General features: G+C 44.4%; 1 protein-coding gene across 2 annotated transcripts in view; it reads left to right on the top strand.

Moving 5' to 3' along the window:
• Positions 1-14,897, top strand: part of SCFD2 (sec1 family domain containing 2) — a 610,440-nt gene extending 595,543 nt beyond the window's left edge. For both annotated transcript variants that reach the window (XM_088475261.1, XM_088475260.1), the window contains one exon: positions 14,466-14,897. In XM_088475261.1, the coding sequence (XP_088331387.1) occupies positions 14,466-14,558 (93 nt within the window). In that variant the 3' untranslated portion in view covers positions 14,559-14,897. The remainder of the gene's footprint in view (positions 1-14,465) is intronic.
• The last annotated feature ends 5,407 nt before the right edge of the window (positions 14,898-20,304 follow it).

Genomic DNA, 20,304 nt, shown 5'->3' with positions numbered 1-20,304 from the left:
AACTTGATCTGTAAATGGGGGCTGAAGAGGACCGAAAACTTCCCTTACGTGTGGCCATCTTCCAACAACAATAACAGGACGCAGAGTGTTCTGGGTATGACCCAGCTGCTCAGCACCACACAACTGTCCTTTTTGTACTACTGCGTCTTAATTTAAAAGTGGTTCTGGTGTGTATGTGGCCATTGGAACAAGTTTTGAGGATCTGAGTGTGGTCAGTTGTGTTAGATTTTGAAAAATCCAGGTTGCTGTTCAAGAGTCAAATCTATGAGTATTGTAAAATAGTAACAGCCCAACTTATCCAAGGGGCACTGATTTGCCTGGTGTTGCCAAGCTTCGGGAGACCTATTTAGGCCCTGATTCTGAGTCACACGCTGGTCCATATGTGTGTGCATTTGGAATGTGGATGGATTGCTAAAGGAATGCTAATGCAACTATACATGTGTCTTAGTGCACATTTCACAATGGAGAGATCCACCTGATTTGTGAATCGCCCAGTGATACACAATGATGCGCATATTTGTTACTCAGCAACTGCAGTTTGCTAAAACATGCTAGGTACAGCTGGATTCAGACCTGAGTGAGACTCAGAATAAAGCCCTTAATAAAAATCGCAGCAGTACAAGTGCTGCTAGTTAGAAATTGCTTCATGACTGGTTATAGGGTAAATGAGGAAAGGAGAGAAAAGTCATACAGTAGGGTCTTAAGAGCTATAGTAAACAGAGCAGGGAGATAACATCTCAGTCTTCTCCCCTCGTAGCCCAGGTGTACGCAGCAGCTGATTTTCCTATTGGACAAATAATAAGTGTGGTTCAGGTCTGGACCTGAGGGGTGAATAGAGTGACATCTTGTTCATGCACCAGCACACCCATGAGTCTCTTCCTCTCTCTATCTGGTCCCCATCACCACCCCTGTTAGGGCACTTCCAACTGAGGGCCTAATTCAGACCCGCTCTTGTGCGCTGAGCGCTCGCAAGCGGGTCGATGGTGCCCAAGTGCGCATGCGCATGACGGAGGCTGCTCCGTCATGCGCATGTGCGAGACCCGAATAACGACGCCCAAGCCGTCATTAAGGGTCTCGCACCAAAGGGGGCGTGCTGTCAATGGTGATTGACAGCACGCCCCCTTTGGTGGGCGTGCCGGGGGCGTGGCTACCCAGACCGAGGCGTTCCCACTAGTGATGTAAGTGGGAGTGCTTTTGGCTCTGATAGAGCCAAAAGCAGTCCTGGGCTTGCGGCAGCAAGACCCTACCGCAGGGTCTCGTCGCAAGCCCGATGGTCGCGATGGTTTTAACCATCGCGACCATCATTTTGGCCGCTCGCTAAAAGGAGGAGGGATGGCCCTGATTCAGAGCGAGCGCTCTGTCAGAGCGTCCGGCTCTGAATCAGGGCCTGAGTCCCAATACTCAAGTATTTGTGGTGTATTAGCTATAGCATTTGGCTCACATGAGGCAATGTGGCCGGGCAATGTTTTGCCTCCTCCAGCCTAAGCTTCTGATCCAACTTAAGGAGAAAAGAAACAGTTGTGGTGCTGGCTACATTATGGCTATGGAGGTGATGGCAAAGTGTACTGTCCACTCTACATGTCAGTAGTGGAGCTACGGCCTGGCTGCATGGCAGCTTAGACCCTTTAGGCATTCTAGATCCTAAACAAGTGCCGGTGTTGCCTTGCCAATAATTCAACCATTATATTAGAGTTTGAAACAGATTACTAGGTATAGGAGAGGGTGAGAAGCATGGGCATAACTACCACAACTGCAAATGGTGCAGCTTATATGGGGCCCAGAGCTGAGGGGGCTAACTTCCTTGTCAAAGTCATATATGCTGTATATATTTTTCACCATTGGTGGTACATAGGAGCCCTTAAAACCTTTTGCTATGGGGCCTTCAAATAGTTACGCCCCTGGGGCGGGATCTACTAAGCATCGCATTAACAATGCGGTACATCTCCCCTGACTTCGGGTACATACCGCGGTTCATTACCGTGGTATGTAAAAAAGAATTTCGCAAAGGACAGCTCTCCCGATAAGAGCTGTCCTATGCGATGCTGCCGGGCAGAGGGACTTCTGGGTTTACCATCTGCATGCGCAGAAGGATACCGGCCGCTGAGGCTCATGGGAGGGATCCGATCGGATCCCTCCCAGCCTGGAGCGTCCCAATAAGAAGACCATAGGCTCCTATTGGGTAACGGACGAAGCACCGGAATGCGGTAAAACCCCAAGTTTTACTGCATTTTTACCTTTAGTACATACCGCACCTGATGAGAAACAATATTTTCAGATTTCAGCATTTCCAAATCTTCACTGGCTTTTCATATTTGTGTTTATTGGACTGAATAATTGGGCAAGTGAGCACTGTTTTATAATAAACACTACATAGGGTCATACAAGGTTACATTGGTTTTATATACATGTATATACTGTACTCAAGCTAGAAGATGGTAATCCATGTGCCCTCTGGGAACGATTTCAAAATTCTACGCAACAATTTACAATTAAAACCATGTCAGGTAAAATATTTAATTTAACCACAGATATGTCTTTGCATTCTTATACCTCTGACATCCTGTTTGAAGTCATGTCATGAAGCCCTCCAATTATATCGCACCAGACTGCAAGTTTCTGGCCTTTTTCAGGCCCCTACTTAAACAAATTAACGTATATGTATAGGTAAGGATTAATACTTTATCTTATGGTTCTATAATACTGTACAATCTTATATTCTGCACAGCGGAATGGGATTGTACAGCCACCTGTTCAAATCCCGACAGCATCTGGCCGAAGGGAAAAAAATCCCAACAGCGGAGGTAAGTATAGCTAACCCTCCCCTCTTAACCCCCCTAACCCTAGCCCACCTTTAGGGGTGCCTAACCCTAACCTCCCACCCTAGTGCCTAACCCCCCTCCCCGCACCCTAAACCTAACCCTCCCGGGGGGTGCATGACCCTAACCTCCCCCCGTGGGTGCCTAACCCTATACCTCCCTTCCCCTAGCCTAACTCTCCCTGGGGGTGCCCTAAACCTAAGGCTCTCCCCCTGTGGCTAAGAGGACGTACATACGTTATTCGGGCCCGCATCGTTCTGCATTCCGGCGTCGGCATATTGACAGGAATCGGTATCTTGACATCTGTCATAAATCCCTAGCTGGCATTCCGGCGTCGGGATTGTGAGCGGTGGTCACATAACTACATCACCTGCACAGCAGACACAAGATGACCCCTTAAATTTACATGTAATTTGCAATAAAAAACTTCTCTTGGGGGTAATGGTGCTTACGCACGGTACGATGGGGGGGACGATCAGATAACAGTAACAATCATTAGCTGATCGTCCTGCATGTGTTGGATGATCGTTATCGAACATCCAACACATGCTGCAAGCCCCTTACAACTATAATGACCCGTGATTAACGATCGCGGGTCCCTATAGTAAACAGGCTAATCTGGTCGATATCGATCAGGTAAACCTGCTTGCATGGACTACCGACGATGGTCGATAACGACCATACGTGGCCGGGCAGAGCCGTAACTAGACTTTTTGGTGCCCTGTGCCAGAAAGAGCATTGGCGCTTCCCCCCCCCATTATTTTTCAAATAGGGACATAAGAAACACACCCGAAAAAGGACCATGGCCTCATGGGGAAGGGCCAGGGAAGAGATAGGGGAGGCCAGGGAAGAGATGGGGATAAAAGAAGAGGAAGCTACAAGTGAGAATGATAATAAACAGAAAATTGACAGGCCCAAACAGCGCCCCCTGCCCTGCGGTGCCCTGTGCCATGGTCGCACTACCCTAGTTACGACCCTGTGTCCGTGCATCGACCAGCGTTTGGTCGTTTGCAGGGGCCAGAAGCTGTCAGATTTAAACGATAATGATAGGATCGTTATCGACAGCTTATCTGACCATGTGTACGCACCATAACTGTAGTTTGTTGAATGCACTATTGTAATATAAGTAATGAAGACTGGAAATGTATGATCACTGTAATTTGTGCAGGTGTACTTATTAGAACACCTTACAGAGTCAGTGGAGCATGCACACTTTCTTCCTTTGGGGAATCTATGTATCATTTACATTTATCTACAATTTATGCAACTGTAATACTATCACTAAGGAGTCAGGACTACAATCACTCCTGTATCTCCTGCTTCAATAATCATAATTTTACTACTTCATTTCAGACTGTAACACCCCCCCCCCAAAAAAAAATTAAACGTTTATCATGTTGGTTGCCCCTGGCCAGATTGCTGATCTCAGCCAATACTGTTCCTATGCTCCATGTCCCAGAAGTGCAGGTTACAATCATCATGTCACATGGCTTATACTGTGAGTCCACATTTTTGCAGCTTTGTGAATTTCCATTTATGCCAGATGCATAAAATAAAAATTTATCATTTTAACCCATGTATAAATCAACTAGAATTTGCTAAGGATTTATTCTCCTTTTTTGAAGCAAAATGCCAGTGGATTTAGGGCCCTGCTCGGAAATCCCCGAGGTGCAGTTGTTATTGAGACTCACGGTATCAGAAATGTATTAGTGCTGTAATGGGCATTCGCGGGTGGTGACTGGAAGGTGGCTATTCAGACACACGAAAGTGATCCACATTATAGGCGTGGAGTATCGCGGGCGTGTCACTGAACTGGTTGCAAACTTATGCCCGTATTCAATTTGAGGCGAAAAGCCGTAATCCGTGGAAAAGTTTTGCCGATGACGTCATTTCGCCAGACGGAAAAGTACCGCCGAATTCAATTTGAAAGACTTTCCGCCTAGGCGGAAAGTCAATGCAATGTAATAGGCGGAAAAGTTTCGCTTATGAATAGAAGGCGGAAAAAAATGCAGAATTGGGGTTTTGGGGTACAACGTTGCGGGAACCCCCGTGCAGCCTTCAGACAGTTCCCCAAAGGTAAATTGCGTCAAAAATGTTTAAAAAAACCACTTAAGGACACCCCAAAAAAATCACTTTGAATTTGGGGGCGAAAAAAAAATGTTGGGGGACAAAGTTAAAAACTAGCGAACTAGACTCTGGGGTCCCCAAGTATGCCCCAAGTGTTTTTTTCATTGCAGGGGCTTGCAGCAGGTGGATTTTTCACGATTTCTTCAACTTTAGCAACTTTAAAATATTCAGACCCCCATTTTCAAGTACCCCAAATTTGCTGGGATAACTTATTTTCTGCCAAAAAAACCCTCCAGAATACTATTCTTCACCACTTATACAAAAACTCTATTTAACAGCTATTGAGCCCATTTAAAAACACCAAATACCTTCAGCAAGCCAAATCGGGGGAGGGGTAGTACCATAGCTAACCCCCATGTCAGAGCATCTTTTGGGGGGTGTCAGGCTGATTTCCCCAAATCTGACAGCACTGTCCTCCTGTTCAAGTTTCGCTGGGTCCTGTTTTCACGTACTATCAAATTGAATACGGGGATACGCGGGCATGCTCCCGATACTTTTCCGCCTGCAAAACACGCGATGTAGGCGAAAAGTCCGGGAGGCGGAAAAATATCGCGGGTCAGCTCAAATAGAATACGGCTCTTAGCCGCTTAATCGCTCACATTGGAGGCCATACTCTGGCACAGAATCTGCGCCTAGAATGGGGCTGTTGTAAGTTCTGATGGTGGCGTCTAAAGAAGCACCAAGCGATATTACAGCATCTAAAGATGCACAAAGTGGGCGTCTCTGTCCTTGTACATTCAGACGCACGGCAGTACACCAGGGAAGGGTTATTATAGATTTAGCATAAAGATGCAGACAGCAAAAGATGCTAAAGTGGTCGCAACAACCCCTCAGGGCTCGATCCAATGAGGAACGAGTTCCTCGCGGCGCGAGTAAGTGCGGCTGTGTGACGCATTTACAGTACCGCTGGACTCACACATTTTAATTTGAAGCCCCATAGAGTTGTGAGCAAAAATGTGCGCGTGCGGGATGAGATCGGGCCGCAATGAGGGCGAATTGTACACCGTTAAAACAGCAACTTGCCCCCTTCGCTCCTAATTGGATCGAGCCCAATGTGTTAATTTTAATTCTGGATCAAAAGAACTGGGATTGCTACAAGTTAGACGGGTGCCTTGCAGGGGCATATCTTCCTATTGGCCAGGATGGCACTCGCCAGTGGCGCCGGCCAGTGGGGGGTGTCAGCGCCACCCGTGGCCAGTCCTGTCTGTCAACAGTCTCTGTTGCTCCTGATCTTTCAGTCAGAAGCATCAGCGCTAGACGACGAGAGAGGGAGAGGGGGGGGGTGCCCGTACAGCCACCACGCTGTCTATCTTCCAACTGCCAACAGGGGGGGGTGCCAGTCCATTACTTTGCCCTGGCACCTTGTTTACTGCCTCAATAGTTCTAGCTATGGTGACGGACTACAGCTGTGATTTTTACCAAGTCTAATAATTCCCTATGATACATGAAATACCAACTTAAATTCAAGATTTTGTTTTAAAAAAGTGTATTATCTTTGCCCGTGTTTTACGCTTAAAAAACATAATAGTTACACTGGAAGCACAGCGCTCCCCTGCTAAATATATTATCATGAAAAAGAGTAACAAAAAGTGTCTACCGGTAATTAAACACCAAAGAATAATCACCGTCAATATTAATCGAGTAACACAATGCAGGATTGTTCAATAGAGATTTTATGTGAGAAATACCTTTGTAGTAGATGAAGTTTGGATATTGTCTTCTTTTATTCTCTCCCAATCTGAAAGACAGAGCCTCCCTTCTTCTTGTACCTCTCAGTATCAATAATTAGGGCAGACACATAGAAAGAGAATAGTGCAGAAATCCTTTTTACAGATAAGAATTTAATAATAACACATTGCACTTACAATTGAAATGAAACATAAAGCATGTAAAATGACTCCTCAGTGGCACACAGCTCCCAGGTGGGTGATTCCTGCAGCCCCAAGATGTGAGTTTAGGGTAACTGGATAAAGGTTCCGGATACCAATAGTCCATGCAAACAGGTACACCCCACAGGTCTGGTCACTGGAGTCAGTCCTTCAGCACATAGAAACCATAAGTTGCTTAACGTGTTTCCGACCAACGCGTGTTTTACTCTTTAACAGTCACATTTTTTAAATATTTTGACAACTTTTAGTTTCGAGGTTTAGCCATGCAGTAGTGAAAGTGTTAAAAGAGAGATTTTCTGCTCAATTTACTACTCAGTTGAGCATTGTGCTCTATCAATGGCTGTGGTAAGTGAAATACCCCCTTCTTGTTCTACTGGTTCCAAACAAATTCTTTTCCCTATTTCACTTCTCATTCATCGCTTTCAAATAGAGCACCAGAAATGCTTTCGCTGGCTTCAGCGGTAATGCAATTGTTCCATACTGATAGACGGGCTGATGCTGCCTCTCAATAAGGCCCTAATAAAGACCGTAACGATCAGCACATCATTAATAAGAGAGTTGTTTAAATAGTATGCGTCAGGAATGTTGGCTGACTTCCTAAATCACCTTGTGCTGCATTTATTAATGCACTTTGTACTTAAAAGGGCTTTCTACTTTAGATAATACAATTATAAGGGGCCTATTTATCAAGCTGTAACTCTGTGCTGGTAACAATACTGTATTACCCACATTTTCAAGCTTCAATAAACAAAGCTTTTTTTTTTGCTTGCTCCCCCCCCCACTAAGCTCTCAGGGCCTGATTCAGAGCCGGACACTCTTTCAGAGCGCTTGCTCTGAATCAGTGCCGTCCTCTTTTTTAGAGCGCCCTCCTGGACGCTCGCATAGCTGTGGGTGACCACCCACAGCTATAGCGAGCGGCCAAAAAGATGGTCGCAATGTCAAGACCATCGCGACCATCAGGCTTGCGACGAGACCCTTGTGATAGGGTCTCGTCTGCCGCAAGCCCTGGAGTGCTATTGGGTCTATCAGAGACAAAAGCACTCCCACTGACATCACTTGTGATGTCAGTGGGGCCGGCCCCAGACGGTAGGCGTTCCCATGGGAACGCCTCCGTCTGGGCAGCCATGCCCCTGCACGCCCACCAAAGGGGGCGTGCTGTCACTCACCATCGACAGCACGCCCCCTTTGTAGCGAGACCCAAAACGACGGCTTGCCCGTCGCTATCCGGGTCTCGCGCATGCGCACGACGGAGCCGGGTCCGTCGTGCGAATGCGCACTGGCCTAACATCGACCCACTTGCGAGCGAGTCTGAATCAGGCCCTCATTTCCTATTGGTAAAGCTAAGGAGAAGCAGGCTTTACCAGCTGGCATGGCAATTGATGTTATTTGCTGCAGCGTTAAGCTTGTGGGAAAAGACTTTACAATGGGAAGATGATTCCTTGGGGCAGCAAGAAAAATGTGTTAAGTAGCCAGGGGCATATTACAACCCAGCGCCCACACTGCACTCACCATTTGCCGCAGGATAGAAGTATTTAATGAATAGAGAAGTAAGTTAGAGCTGCCATCTATACCGCACCAAACTGCTTTTTACTTTACCTCCCATTCTGCAACTCTCACTCTTTTCTACTTCTTCACCAGGATTTGATAATCTGCCAACAGATTATTATTAATCCCATTCGCAATGCGATATGGACTCGATATTAGCACCTATGATAGCAGTGTAGGGTGCGATCATACCGCTGGGATGTAACAAAATACATCCACAGTGACGGGGGCTCCGAAAGGAGCTCGTCCCCGTGATGTCCTGAGAATAAAGTGACCGGTTACTCCTGTGCCGGACTCCTGTGCATCCATTGTCTACTGACCACACTTGTGCCGCAGCCATTGCCAGGGGAGGGTTACTATGGAACCCTCTCCCAGCTAGATTTGGCCTAAACTGGCATAAGCTGCGGGAACCAAGTTCTGGAATGCTTCGCAATCTGACAGCATCACATCCCCCATAGAAACGTATTGGGGTTGCGGCTGCTGGTGGAAATGGAGAGACTGCATCAGATATATGCTGCTGTCCCTCCGTCATACATTCAGGGATACTTAATATTTGCGGTTATCCCCCGAAAATGGGTGTTTTCAGGGAATAACCCGCAAATATCTATTGATAAATGGGCCCCCACACAGCGGCTACTAGCTAGCGATGGCTCAATGTTTGAATATAGTGTCTTGCTCTCCTTCCTCCCAGTGATTGAATGCAGGCTGCACACTGTCAAACATGGGGAGATTCAGGGCAGCGGCTCTAAAATTCCCTCTTAGAACCATCACATTGTACTGTTCCTTCTACTGAGGAATATATTTTGCAATTTTTTGTCATAAATCATGGAAACAATACAGCAGATGGAACAATGAGAATTCACATGACATAGTTCTACAGTACATTGATGTGAGCCTGCTCTTATTAATTGCCACTTTTCAGTGTTCTAGAAATGACCTAAGTTTCATCATGAATCCGTCGCAGTTGATGTTAAGTAGACCACACCCACAAATGATGTCAATATAATCAGGAATTTGTAGATGGTTAATGTGAACGAAAATTCCTATACATTTTAGCAGATTAAATTATGACTTGTTTAAACTGCAAGTCATTATAGGTTGACAAATGCCCCTCCAGTTCTGACAGCTGTGACACTCCATCTGGCCATGTCCTAGGTTACAGGTCACTTTCTCCCAAAGAATGCAGAGTTTTTAACCCATAATATACATTGAAGGAAAAGCAAATTCTGCTATGCCGTTTTTAAGGTTCTTTATCTTTCCAGTGTGGGTTAACAGAAACCCTAATGGTATTTGAATGCATTCCTCACTGAAAAGTGACAAGAGGTATAATAACTCAGCGTTGTTGAATTAGTAGAGACAATATGAGTTTCCCTAAAGCAGTTCAAACTAGTTTAGTGCATGAATTGAGGCTGTGCATTCAGTGTAGCATTCATGAGTGTTTATTACTCTTGTGCTTATTATGAATACTGTTTGTTTTGTTGTGCAGTGATCAGCGTAAATATTCAGGAATGTGCAACTTGTACCCTTCTCTAATCACATAATGCAAATTACAAAGTATAGAATAAGATAAATAAATTTTTTCTTGTGCAAATAAAATGCCACAGCCAATAGCATAAAAGACTGGCAATGGCATGCTGAATGCATGAGACACAGATTAGCATATTGCATACTATATTTTGCTCGCTCTAATATGATACATAATTACTTCCGAAGCCTGCTCTCTGTCACCATACCTTGATGGTTTACTCAGAGAGGCGCTGTTATCATAGAATGACAATCAACTATTGTCTCATTAACCAGTTAAGCATTTAAAGGACCCTTAAAGAAAAAATTATTAGATCCGAAATATACCTCACAACTTTCAGGATTTTGTGAATATAACAGCGTGCTCCAGGTGGCATAGGCATGAGATTGGGGCAGGCCACATCACATTCGAGCCTATGCAGTGCTTTGGAAGCACTAGGCCACCCCCAGTGGCCTTCCCCTACCATAAAAACACTCCTTTAGAAGAGCAGAGAGAGAGCATCTGGAGGGTGGATCGGATTGTTGAGCTGAGCACAGGAGTGGCAGCATCCAATGCAGTTGCAGTAGTTTAGCAATTGGAGTCAATAATATATAATGCCCTCTAGGGAACCTTATGGAGACACTCTCTCCTAGGAAGAAATATAATGAAATCATGTTTCATATGTATATGTGCAGAAAACAATTAAGTTTATATGTCTGCTTCCTGAACAGAATGATATATTTTTTTGTATCCATTACTTGGCTCTGTTCTTGGATGAGAGGTCAATAAATCTGCTATAGATTAGCATACAAGTACATTTTCTTAAAGGAAATGACAGAGGAGGGGGTTACTGGAAGCAACAGTGGAAGATCCAATCTTGTCATACTAAATTACAATTAATTTAACTGTCTTTGTGTTAATAATAATTTCATGCGTCAAATAGGCAAATAGGATTGGTTTTTATAATGCTACATTCATGCAGGATATTTTGGGTTTAGAGTAACTGATTTTGTGGCTGTGATTGCTTTTTGGGATACAGCAGGGAATAAATGAGCTATGAATAGGACTTCCTAAGAGTATGATGTATTGAACTAAATGTTAGTGGTGGTAATATATTTGTTAATGGGGAGTATATATGTTTTGGGTGATTAGACATTTTTAGACAAGAAACAGGGATTTGTTTTGATTAACCCTTACACACCCTAGCTTTTTTTTTACATTAAGCTAAGTGCACCTAGAAATGCCAAAGTGCACCTAAAAAGTGCAGATGGCTGAATGGGAATAGCTGGGTGCCCCTCTACTCCTCCAGGTCATTAGCTCTGCAATATTACCAGAGTATAATGCAAAAAATGTCAATATTTCATTTCGCGTTCTCTGCTTTATGGAAAGTACTTGTTTAGTGGTTAAAAGCTCTGTCCAGCTTCCTGTTCCCATAGCTAGTAGCGATATAAGTGCAGTGGTTCTCTGAAGTGTTGTCTATGGATCAGACACAGCGACCTGAGAACAACTGCAGTTCCCCAAGGTCGATTGTCAAGTTGTCCTATTACATTAGCTATTCATAGCTAATCCTCAGACTACGAATGGTTATGGTAGGAAGATGAGTAGGATTTGTTACTGTTCATTTTATATTTATATCATTATTTATAATGTTCATTAGAATAGAGAAACTATGAACAGACTGTACCCTAATGACTTAATACATTGTCATATAAAATTAGTTCTAACACCAAATGCATTTTGATGCACACAAGGTATATAATAAAATATATATATAAAATCATAATTGTCGAAAATCTGGCTGCCCCTTTTGGGTGGAGGCAGCTAGGTCGGCACAGCAGGGGTTGTGGTGAAGGGAGTGATGCATGATTGGGGGCGGAGCGGGGGCGCATTATCACATCCCCGCCCGCTACTCAGTACCAAGATTACCAACATTGTGCAGCAGGGGATGTGGCCTCAATGACGCGATTCAGGGTGGATCACGTCACTGGCTACCCCCCCCAAGACTTGCGCACTTTTCTGGGCGGCTCAGAGGCCACCTGATTTTCAGGAGCCTTCCGACTGTAGGCAATATATATTATATAAAAAAGCATGTGAAATACCAATTGTCTATGCCTGTATTAGGAGGGGAAAAAAAATCTTGAAAATAAAAAGGGCCTCTAGTCATAAAACATATGCCATATACTCTTGTACTGCCCTAACTCTCCGGCGCAAGTGAGCAGCGCTTCTTACCCTCTCTCCCCCTCCGCGACCCCCTTACCTTACTCCGCCTGCAGCGGTCTGGAGGTAGGGAGGGTTGGTGGGGTGCGTTCGTCTGTTTTGGTCGGCCCGGCAGTGGACGCTTGGAGATGATGTCATCTCCAAACGCCACTGAAGCTGGCCAATCGGGCAGCATGTGGTATCAGTCTAAAAAAGCGCTGCCCCCATGAATAACCATCTGCCCTGTGATACTGGCTGGCAACATTAAGTTTTACCACATTGTCGGCCATTGGGGGTCCTTAAGACCCTTTTTTTCTTTTAAGTAAAAAATGCTTTATTTGAACAAATAAGTATTTCCTTTATTGGTCACCACTATCGCTGTCTTTGTTGGTGTTTGGGCTTTTTGCGGTTTAACATTAGACAACATACATATTTGCAAGTCTTCTTACTACAAGAGATGAGAATAAAAAAATATTTAGTATTAGTTTAAAGACATTGTGGTGGAACAAATGAATATTTTATATATATATATATATATAATTATATATACAATTTATATAGAATGGCACTCACAGTTAACACGTGTCAGCTTCTGCCGGTGCCCTCACAAATAGGTAGATACACAGCGGGAAAGATGCGGCACTCAAGGCATAAAAAAAAAAAAAAGATTCCAAGTCCAGGCAAAAATGTCAGGATGACAGTTGACATAAACTGAAACGTTGACACATTTTTGCCTGGACTTGGAATCTTTTTTTTTTTTTTATGCCTTGAGTGCCGCATCTTTCTCGCTGTGTGTGTGTGTGTGTGTGTGTGTGTGTATATATATATATATATATATATATATATATATTTATATTATACAATAGGTCATTGGCATGTTACATTGGCTAATTCAAGTCGAGCTCTCTGCAGCTCTATATAGTCCTAGAACATACTATAGAAATATAGATTTAGGTGCCCATACACTGTATCATTGTTCAGATTGGTTGCAAACTAGATGGCCAAATTGGAAAAACTCCAACACACACATTCTACAATACATGGCCATTTGCTTTATGTGTTGTGTGTACAGTATGTGACTGCGATACAGCCTCCTGTATAGAAAGTTATCCAATTTGATAAGGCTGCTGTTATCACACTAAGTGTCACTTTTTTTTACATATATTTTATTATTATTATTTCTGTACACAGCTTGTTTTTATTATAAGTATCCCACGTGTATAGTTACAGTCATAATCATTTTCTAGCACAGGTGATCATTAGCAGAGGCAGATTAAGGCAGATGTCTCACACATTTTGAAGATATTATTTATAAAAGGTTTCTATAAGCATGTTCACCATTATTTACTTAAATATCATACTTGCCGACTTTGGCTGTTCTCTTTGGGATAGGGCAGCCAGGTAAGGGGTGTCATAGGCAAACGCAGGGGGGGGTTTCCATCTGCCTGGGAACCCCCCTCCCCAGCCCACACCATGACCACAACAGAAATAGAAATGTAATAGAATTTTACTAGTGCTGCATGTTCTTCTCAGTATCACAAATGAAATAATTAGCACTACCTGTGGATCTTTTAACATGTATCAGTCAGTAATAAATAATCTGTGCACCAACTAGGAGATCTGGAAAACATGCACTGTTAGGGATGTGCTGCTATAGAGCCCAATATGTACATATATGTCCAGGGCAGTGCTACGTTATTTTGCTGCTCCCCCAGACTTGCTCCAATGCTCTGGAATGGTGCCTACATCTCAAATAAACAACATTCAGCTCAGGCAGGATGGCCCTACTGCCGAATCTAATGGCTCACTGTGATCACTGGTCCTATATATGCTGGAAATATGACACACAATATACTTTGTATGACGCATATTAAAGCTGGATAAGTGCTAAATCTACCCTCTTCATAGACTAGCCACTCTCACTCTAAAATCAAACATTTGGAAAACCCCCTCTAGAAATCCTGCTTTTGCCACTGGGTGTGGCATGGCAAACCGGGCAGCGTGGTGTTGCAAACTGGGTGGTGTGCAATGGCGCGATCACATCATCGTGACTCTGTCCCCACTACCTAGTGCTTCAATTACCAGCATTGTATAGCTGGAGGCTGGGCCACGATGGTGAGATTCAGCGCGAACCGTGTTATCGGCAGGGAAGTGGACGGCCACGGGCGGGTAACCTCTGGAGGCTTGCCCCTTGTACCAATCACTGGCGCTCCACAGTTGGGAGATATGATTAACTCTTAGTGAAATGTTGGGCTTTATTTTCCTGAATATTATTTCAGTACATGGCTTTGTTCCCTCTGCTGTGTGTAAGCAGCAGTTATCCTAAAGTACCTGAAAACATAGTATTTGTATCATGTTCCCTTCTCAACTTTGTTTTATTAACTGTAGGTGGTTGTTCTGTCCACAAGACTTCTGAAACCACTCGACATTCCTGAATTGCTGTTTGCAACAGACCGTCTGCACCCAGACACCGGCATCTGATGGTTGTCATCGTTCAGCTGAGTGATGATCCTGGGCTAAAAACACAACTTTGTCTCTGATTGTCTTCGTTTCTAATACATGCCCCGAAGCCATGAAGATTTCAAATATGTTTTTTCTAATTGCTATGAAATGTGTATTTGAATAGATAATTGATGTGGACAAGCAATGTTTGAAAGATGTGCCTTGTTACCATCCCATCCACTGCCATGATCTGTATTCGTGCTGTAATGACTGCTGTGTTTAGCAGGGAAAGTTCTCTTTCTTATGGCAGCAGTACAGTATGCTTTAATATATTGCTCATTATCTGCTTGACACATTCTGACACTAATAAAAATTGTTTGCCAGTGTGTGTTGATTGCTTTAATGGAAGATGCACACGTCTGTAACATTCCCAGAGCCGTACTGAGCATTAAGTGACCTGGGCGAGAGAGAAAACCTATCTTGTTGGGAGTAAATGCTGTCTCATAGCGGTGGCCATCCTACTGGTACCCCTTAAAAAACGTTAGACCTTTCTCCCACCCTGTGCTACTCTCTTCTACCTACTCTTACAGCTGCAAATACCTGGTGCTGTTGGTGGCTCGAGTTCAGCTGCTGCTTGGCAGGATCCTGGAATGTTGGGGCCTTGTTTGGTAAAGAGATAGATACAATTCACCTCCTGAAAAGATGAACCATGAGCGAACATCCAGACCAGCGGTGGCCAAACTGGGTCTCGTTGAACTTTTAAATGTGGCTCCCATTGGTCTCCATACAGTCTGTTCACAATCAGACTTATCCTCTGCTCTGGTATACATTGGGAGTTGTTCACTTCTGTGTCATGTGACCTCTGCACATTACCTCGACAAGGAGGAAAGTAAGTGTGCTGCAGAGTTAGGAGCATGTGTATAGGTCTGATGGGCGTTATGAAATGGACGCAGATACTAGCCTTGCCACTCCCGGAAAACGGGGGTGACGTACCCATTTCAGAGAACGCCGGCCGTCTCCGCACAGGCTTATAAATGCCTCTGCTTGTCATTAGAGGCAGAGGCATAGCAGGGGCTGCGTGTGATCATGCAGGACCCGTTTTGCACATGCGCAGAATGGGTCCTGCGCACGGGCAGATAGCCGATAATCGGGAATCTGCATTCAGCATTACTGAATCACGCCCTAAGTCAAGTGTAATATACACAACTAATTTATTTTGTACAAACTGAAGTGCACACTTGAATTGCCATTTGCACAAGCAATTGTAGTTTGCACATGGCACAACCTCTGCCTTGTGCCATAGTGGTCTGCACCACCCTTGTTTTTGCCTTGAGCATACCTCTCAACGGTTATTCAGGGGAGAAGGTGTTGACTACAGCATGCTGGATGGTGTTACCAGACCCGGAGACAGAGGTACAACTGTCCTGGGCCCAGAGGCCCTAGGGGGGGCCCCAGAGTGTAACTGCTTCCTGTACTGCTGCTATAGTGATCAGCAGGGTGCATGCATGTACGGGGCCCCTGCTGATCATTTCGGCAGCAGCAACGCAGGTAATGGTCAGGGGTTCATCCAGCGGGGAGCAGCAGGGCTGCAGCTCGTAGTCACTGGAGATACTGCCCGGCCACAATTATATCAGAGCGGCCGTCCAGCCATAGCGGCCGTCGCCCCGCCAAGCGTGTACAGTGTCTGTACACTGTTTTGGATGCTAGATTACTGATTGGTCGATGACGCTGGCCATCCACCAATCACTGTTGTGGAAGTATCTAAGCACTGATTGGTGGATGGCTGGAGCTATCAACCAATTTGAGGAAACCGCAAATGCACTGGGAGAGGAAGAGCCGGAGGGGTCAGCAAAGCAGGATGAGATGGCCGCCCCCATAGATCTGAATTTAAATGGGTCTATTATGCAGGGGGGTAGAGGTATGGGATATCACGATTATAGTTGTATGAGGAGGGGGAGGAATTATGGGACAATTCTCTGAGGAGGGGGCAATTACCAGACATAATTGATGGAGGAGGGGGACAGATATGGACCATAATTAGAATTGTTGGAGGGGGGCAGTTATGGGATATAATTGTGTCAGATGGGGGCAATTGTGGGAAATAATTATAATTGTGAGAGGAGGAGGGGCAGTTATGGGACATAATTATAATTGTGGTGAGGGGGGTCAGTTATGGGACAACATTGTGTGAGGAGGGGGGCAGTTATGGGTCTTATTGTGTGAAGACTGGCCTGTACCTCCCAGGGATCCAGGGAGGGGGAGGCCCTAAAAAATGGGTGTACTGGGCCCCATGATTTCTGTTTCCGGCCCTGGGTGTGACTGCATTCATAGTGGATGTTCAGGGGCTTTCACATAAAAACACCCTTTCTATTATGTTTTTATGGAAACACCGCAAATTGGGACTATTGTCAGGATTGCTGAACAGTGCCCTGAAATATTGACTGTCCTTGTTAGAAAGCAGTGTGCATACATGCTGGTCACTAGGACCCGGAGTCTGCAGGCAGGGGCATTTTGAGAGGAGTGAGCCCATGTACAGACTCAGTGCGGACCCCCTCCTCTCTCTTGCGGTGCCGTGGCGGTGGTGCGGCAGTAGATTCTGGCTTAGTAAGTACCAGAATCTAGTGCGCATGCGCGAGTCACCGGCCAGCCGCTGCCATTTTGCCAGTGACTATTGCTGCTCTGCAGCACTACTGGAGACACCGGACAGGTAAGTGTAAAGAGTTACTGGGTGCAGGGTGTGCGGTGTGGGCATTATAGATACGCCCGCCTGCAGGGAGGTCCGTCCTTTAACCTAATGTGCTAATGCAAACATGAGCAGCCATGTTAGTACTTAGGGCCTGATTCAGCAGCGATCGCAACTGTGATTACGCACGCAATCGGGCAATTGTTGCGTACTGCGCATGCATATGCATCGCATTGTACCTGTGCAAACTCACCACTGCGATCGGGGCTGTGATCGCAGTGACTACGCAGACCCATCGCAGAGAGATTGACATGAAGTACGGGTTTGGGGGTGGTGATGGGAGGTTGTCGGAGAAATGCAGATGTCTGTGTTTGAACGCCGTTGCTGAGGCGTGCATAAATTAGCCACTGTGATGCCATATGCAGCTTGAGCTCCCACTGCGTGCGATGAGGTTAGCAATTCCTGAGTAAGGTCAGACCTTGTGCAAGTGTGCTTGAGGCTGCGATTGTACTCGATGTTACCGATGGTTTTGCAGTCTTGCTAAGTATTGCAGATGTGTGTAAGGTAAAGTGGGTGTCCTTATGTTAGGCTGTGTATAGCATATCTTCGTAGTGAGACTGTGTGCATAATCGCTATTGCCATCACAGTTGCGATCTGTAGTGAATCAGGCCCTTAGAACTGTGTAGAAAGACATGGTGGGAGACAGAAGTCTCCTGCTTAGCTCCATATGAGAGACCTGATTAATACCTGCTTTAACGCTGTTCCAGCATCCTGCACCATTACCTGCAAGCAGTATACACTCACCGTCTTCGCTCAAATTCCACTTCAGCAACAGTGTGCATGTAACAGTGAGTACGGCTGTACCTGCTATCTATCAATAAACCAACACCACTGGTTAAGTAACTGGGCTGCTCATAATTTGAGTCATCTGCTGGTTTGTGCCTAGATAACTCTGCAGTATCAACTCCTACTTACATAATTTCCAACACTGCTGCATTCAGCATGATTAAGAAATATGCTGTAAATGGTTTAATGAAAACTTGATGTTTGATGCATTTGGAAGGTGCAAATACTGTAATTATACTGTATATAGCTGCTCATGTTCAAAGAACATCTTGGTTATTTTGTAAGTTTAATTTCTTTATTATTATAAATTAGTAGTTATGTACAGTTAACCATTGGTTCATTCACACTGATAATAAAACACTAGGAACGCTTGGACCTTAATGTGTGTATAAGGTTTTTTTTTTAAATAAGAGACTGCCATTACCAGTGTAGGTCTGTCCAACGTACAGCCTCACAGGAGCTCATATGGCTGCCTTTACAGTATGTAGAGTTGCAGATATCTGTAAAACCTTTGTGTGCAAAAAAATGCCTTGACATGTATAAAAGAACATTTTTAACTTAATATCATGTACAGTAGAATACTATATTGGACATACTTGATTAACAGATAATACAGATACAGGATCTGTTATCCAGAATGGTTGGAACCTAAGGGCTTTTCCGATCATTTATGGTGCGTACACATGCTACGACTTTTATGAGCGATTTGAACGATGTCGTTCACTTTTTTACAGTTACCAACCTGACAACGACTAATGATGCGCGTTCCCACATGAACGATAACGATATCTATTGTCTTTCATGCATGCAGGCCAACTTGGATGATTTTGTAAAGATTTGCCTGTAAAAAGATAGCTTCACTGAAATATCTATCATAGATATCTATCAGTGTGTATAACCAAAATCGTTTGCCCTGCACTACAGAAAGTTGGAGGGAAATCTATCAACGATATCTATGGTTGTTCAAGTTGTTCCGTGTGTATGCAGCATTAGAGTATTATGATGCATGCACACGGTCAGATCAGGTGATATGGTGATCACCAGATATGGTGATCAGGTGACCAAGCCTCCCGGGGGAAACACGTGTCCTGTCTCTGTATATGCTTATTTAGCATGCTGATCTCTGAATAACCACACCAGCAGCTCTGACCCACGGACTTTTCCTGTGAGGTATCTTTCTATTGCTCTCCCACGCTCTTTCATCTGAGTCCTACTCTGTGACTCCCCCTGCAATGCCTGAGAGTAACAGGGGTGAGACTTAGTTCTATTCTCAGACAGCAGAAGCGCTGTCTGTTGTTTCCTCTGGAATAAACGCTGTAGTCACTCTCTCATCCCCTGTTTGATGTAGACAGGGGAAAGTAGAAGTGACTCCACGTTACTTTATTCCAGGTCTTACTTCCTTCAGCTTAAACCCTTTTATATATATCTATTTATGCTACAGTCAGGTGCATAAATATTGGGATATTGACAGAATTTTCATATTTTGGCCTCTATTCACCACAATGGCTTTGAAATTAAACAAACAAGATGTGCTTTAACTACAGACTTTCAGATTTAATTTGAGGGTAATTACATCCAAATCAGGTGAACGGTGTAGGAATTACAACGGTTTCTATATGTGCCTCCCACTTTTTAAGGGGCCAAAAGTAATGGGACTATCAACTCAAAAGCTATTTCATGGACAGCTGTGGGCTATTCCCTCGTTATTATCATTATCAATTAAGCAGGTAAAAGGTCTGGAGTTTATTCTACGTGTGACATTTGCATTTGGAATCAGTTGCTGTCAACTCTCAATATGAGATCCAAAGAGCTGTCACTATCAGTGAAGCAAGCCATCATTAGGCTGAAAAATCAAAACAAACCCATCAGAGAGATAGCAAAAACATTAGGTGTGGCCAAATCAACTGTTTGGAACATTCTTAAAAAGAAAGAACGCATCTGAGAGCTCAGCAACACCAAAAGACCCGGAAGACCACGGAAAACAACTGTGGTGGATGACAGAAGAATTATTTCCCTGGTGAAGTAAAACCCCTTCACAGCAGTTGGCCAAATCAAAAACACTCTCCAGGAGGTAGGTGTATAAGTTTCAAAGTCAACAATCAAGAGAAGACTTCACAAGAGTGAATATAGAGGGTTCACCACAAGATGTAAACCATTGGTGAGCCATAAAAACAGGAAGACCAGATTAGAGTTTGCCAAACAACATCTAAAAAAGCCATTACCGTTCTGGAACAACATCCTATGGACAGATGAGAC

Source organism: Taudactylus pleione, unplaced genomic scaffold, assembly GCF_031769625.1.
Source record: "Taudactylus pleione unplaced genomic scaffold, aTauple2 ptg000169l, whole genome shotgun sequence".
NCBI lineage: Eukaryota > Metazoa > Chordata > Amphibia > Anura > Myobatrachidae > Taudactylus > Taudactylus pleione.
This window is presented reverse-complemented; position numbering and strand designations above follow the sequence as displayed.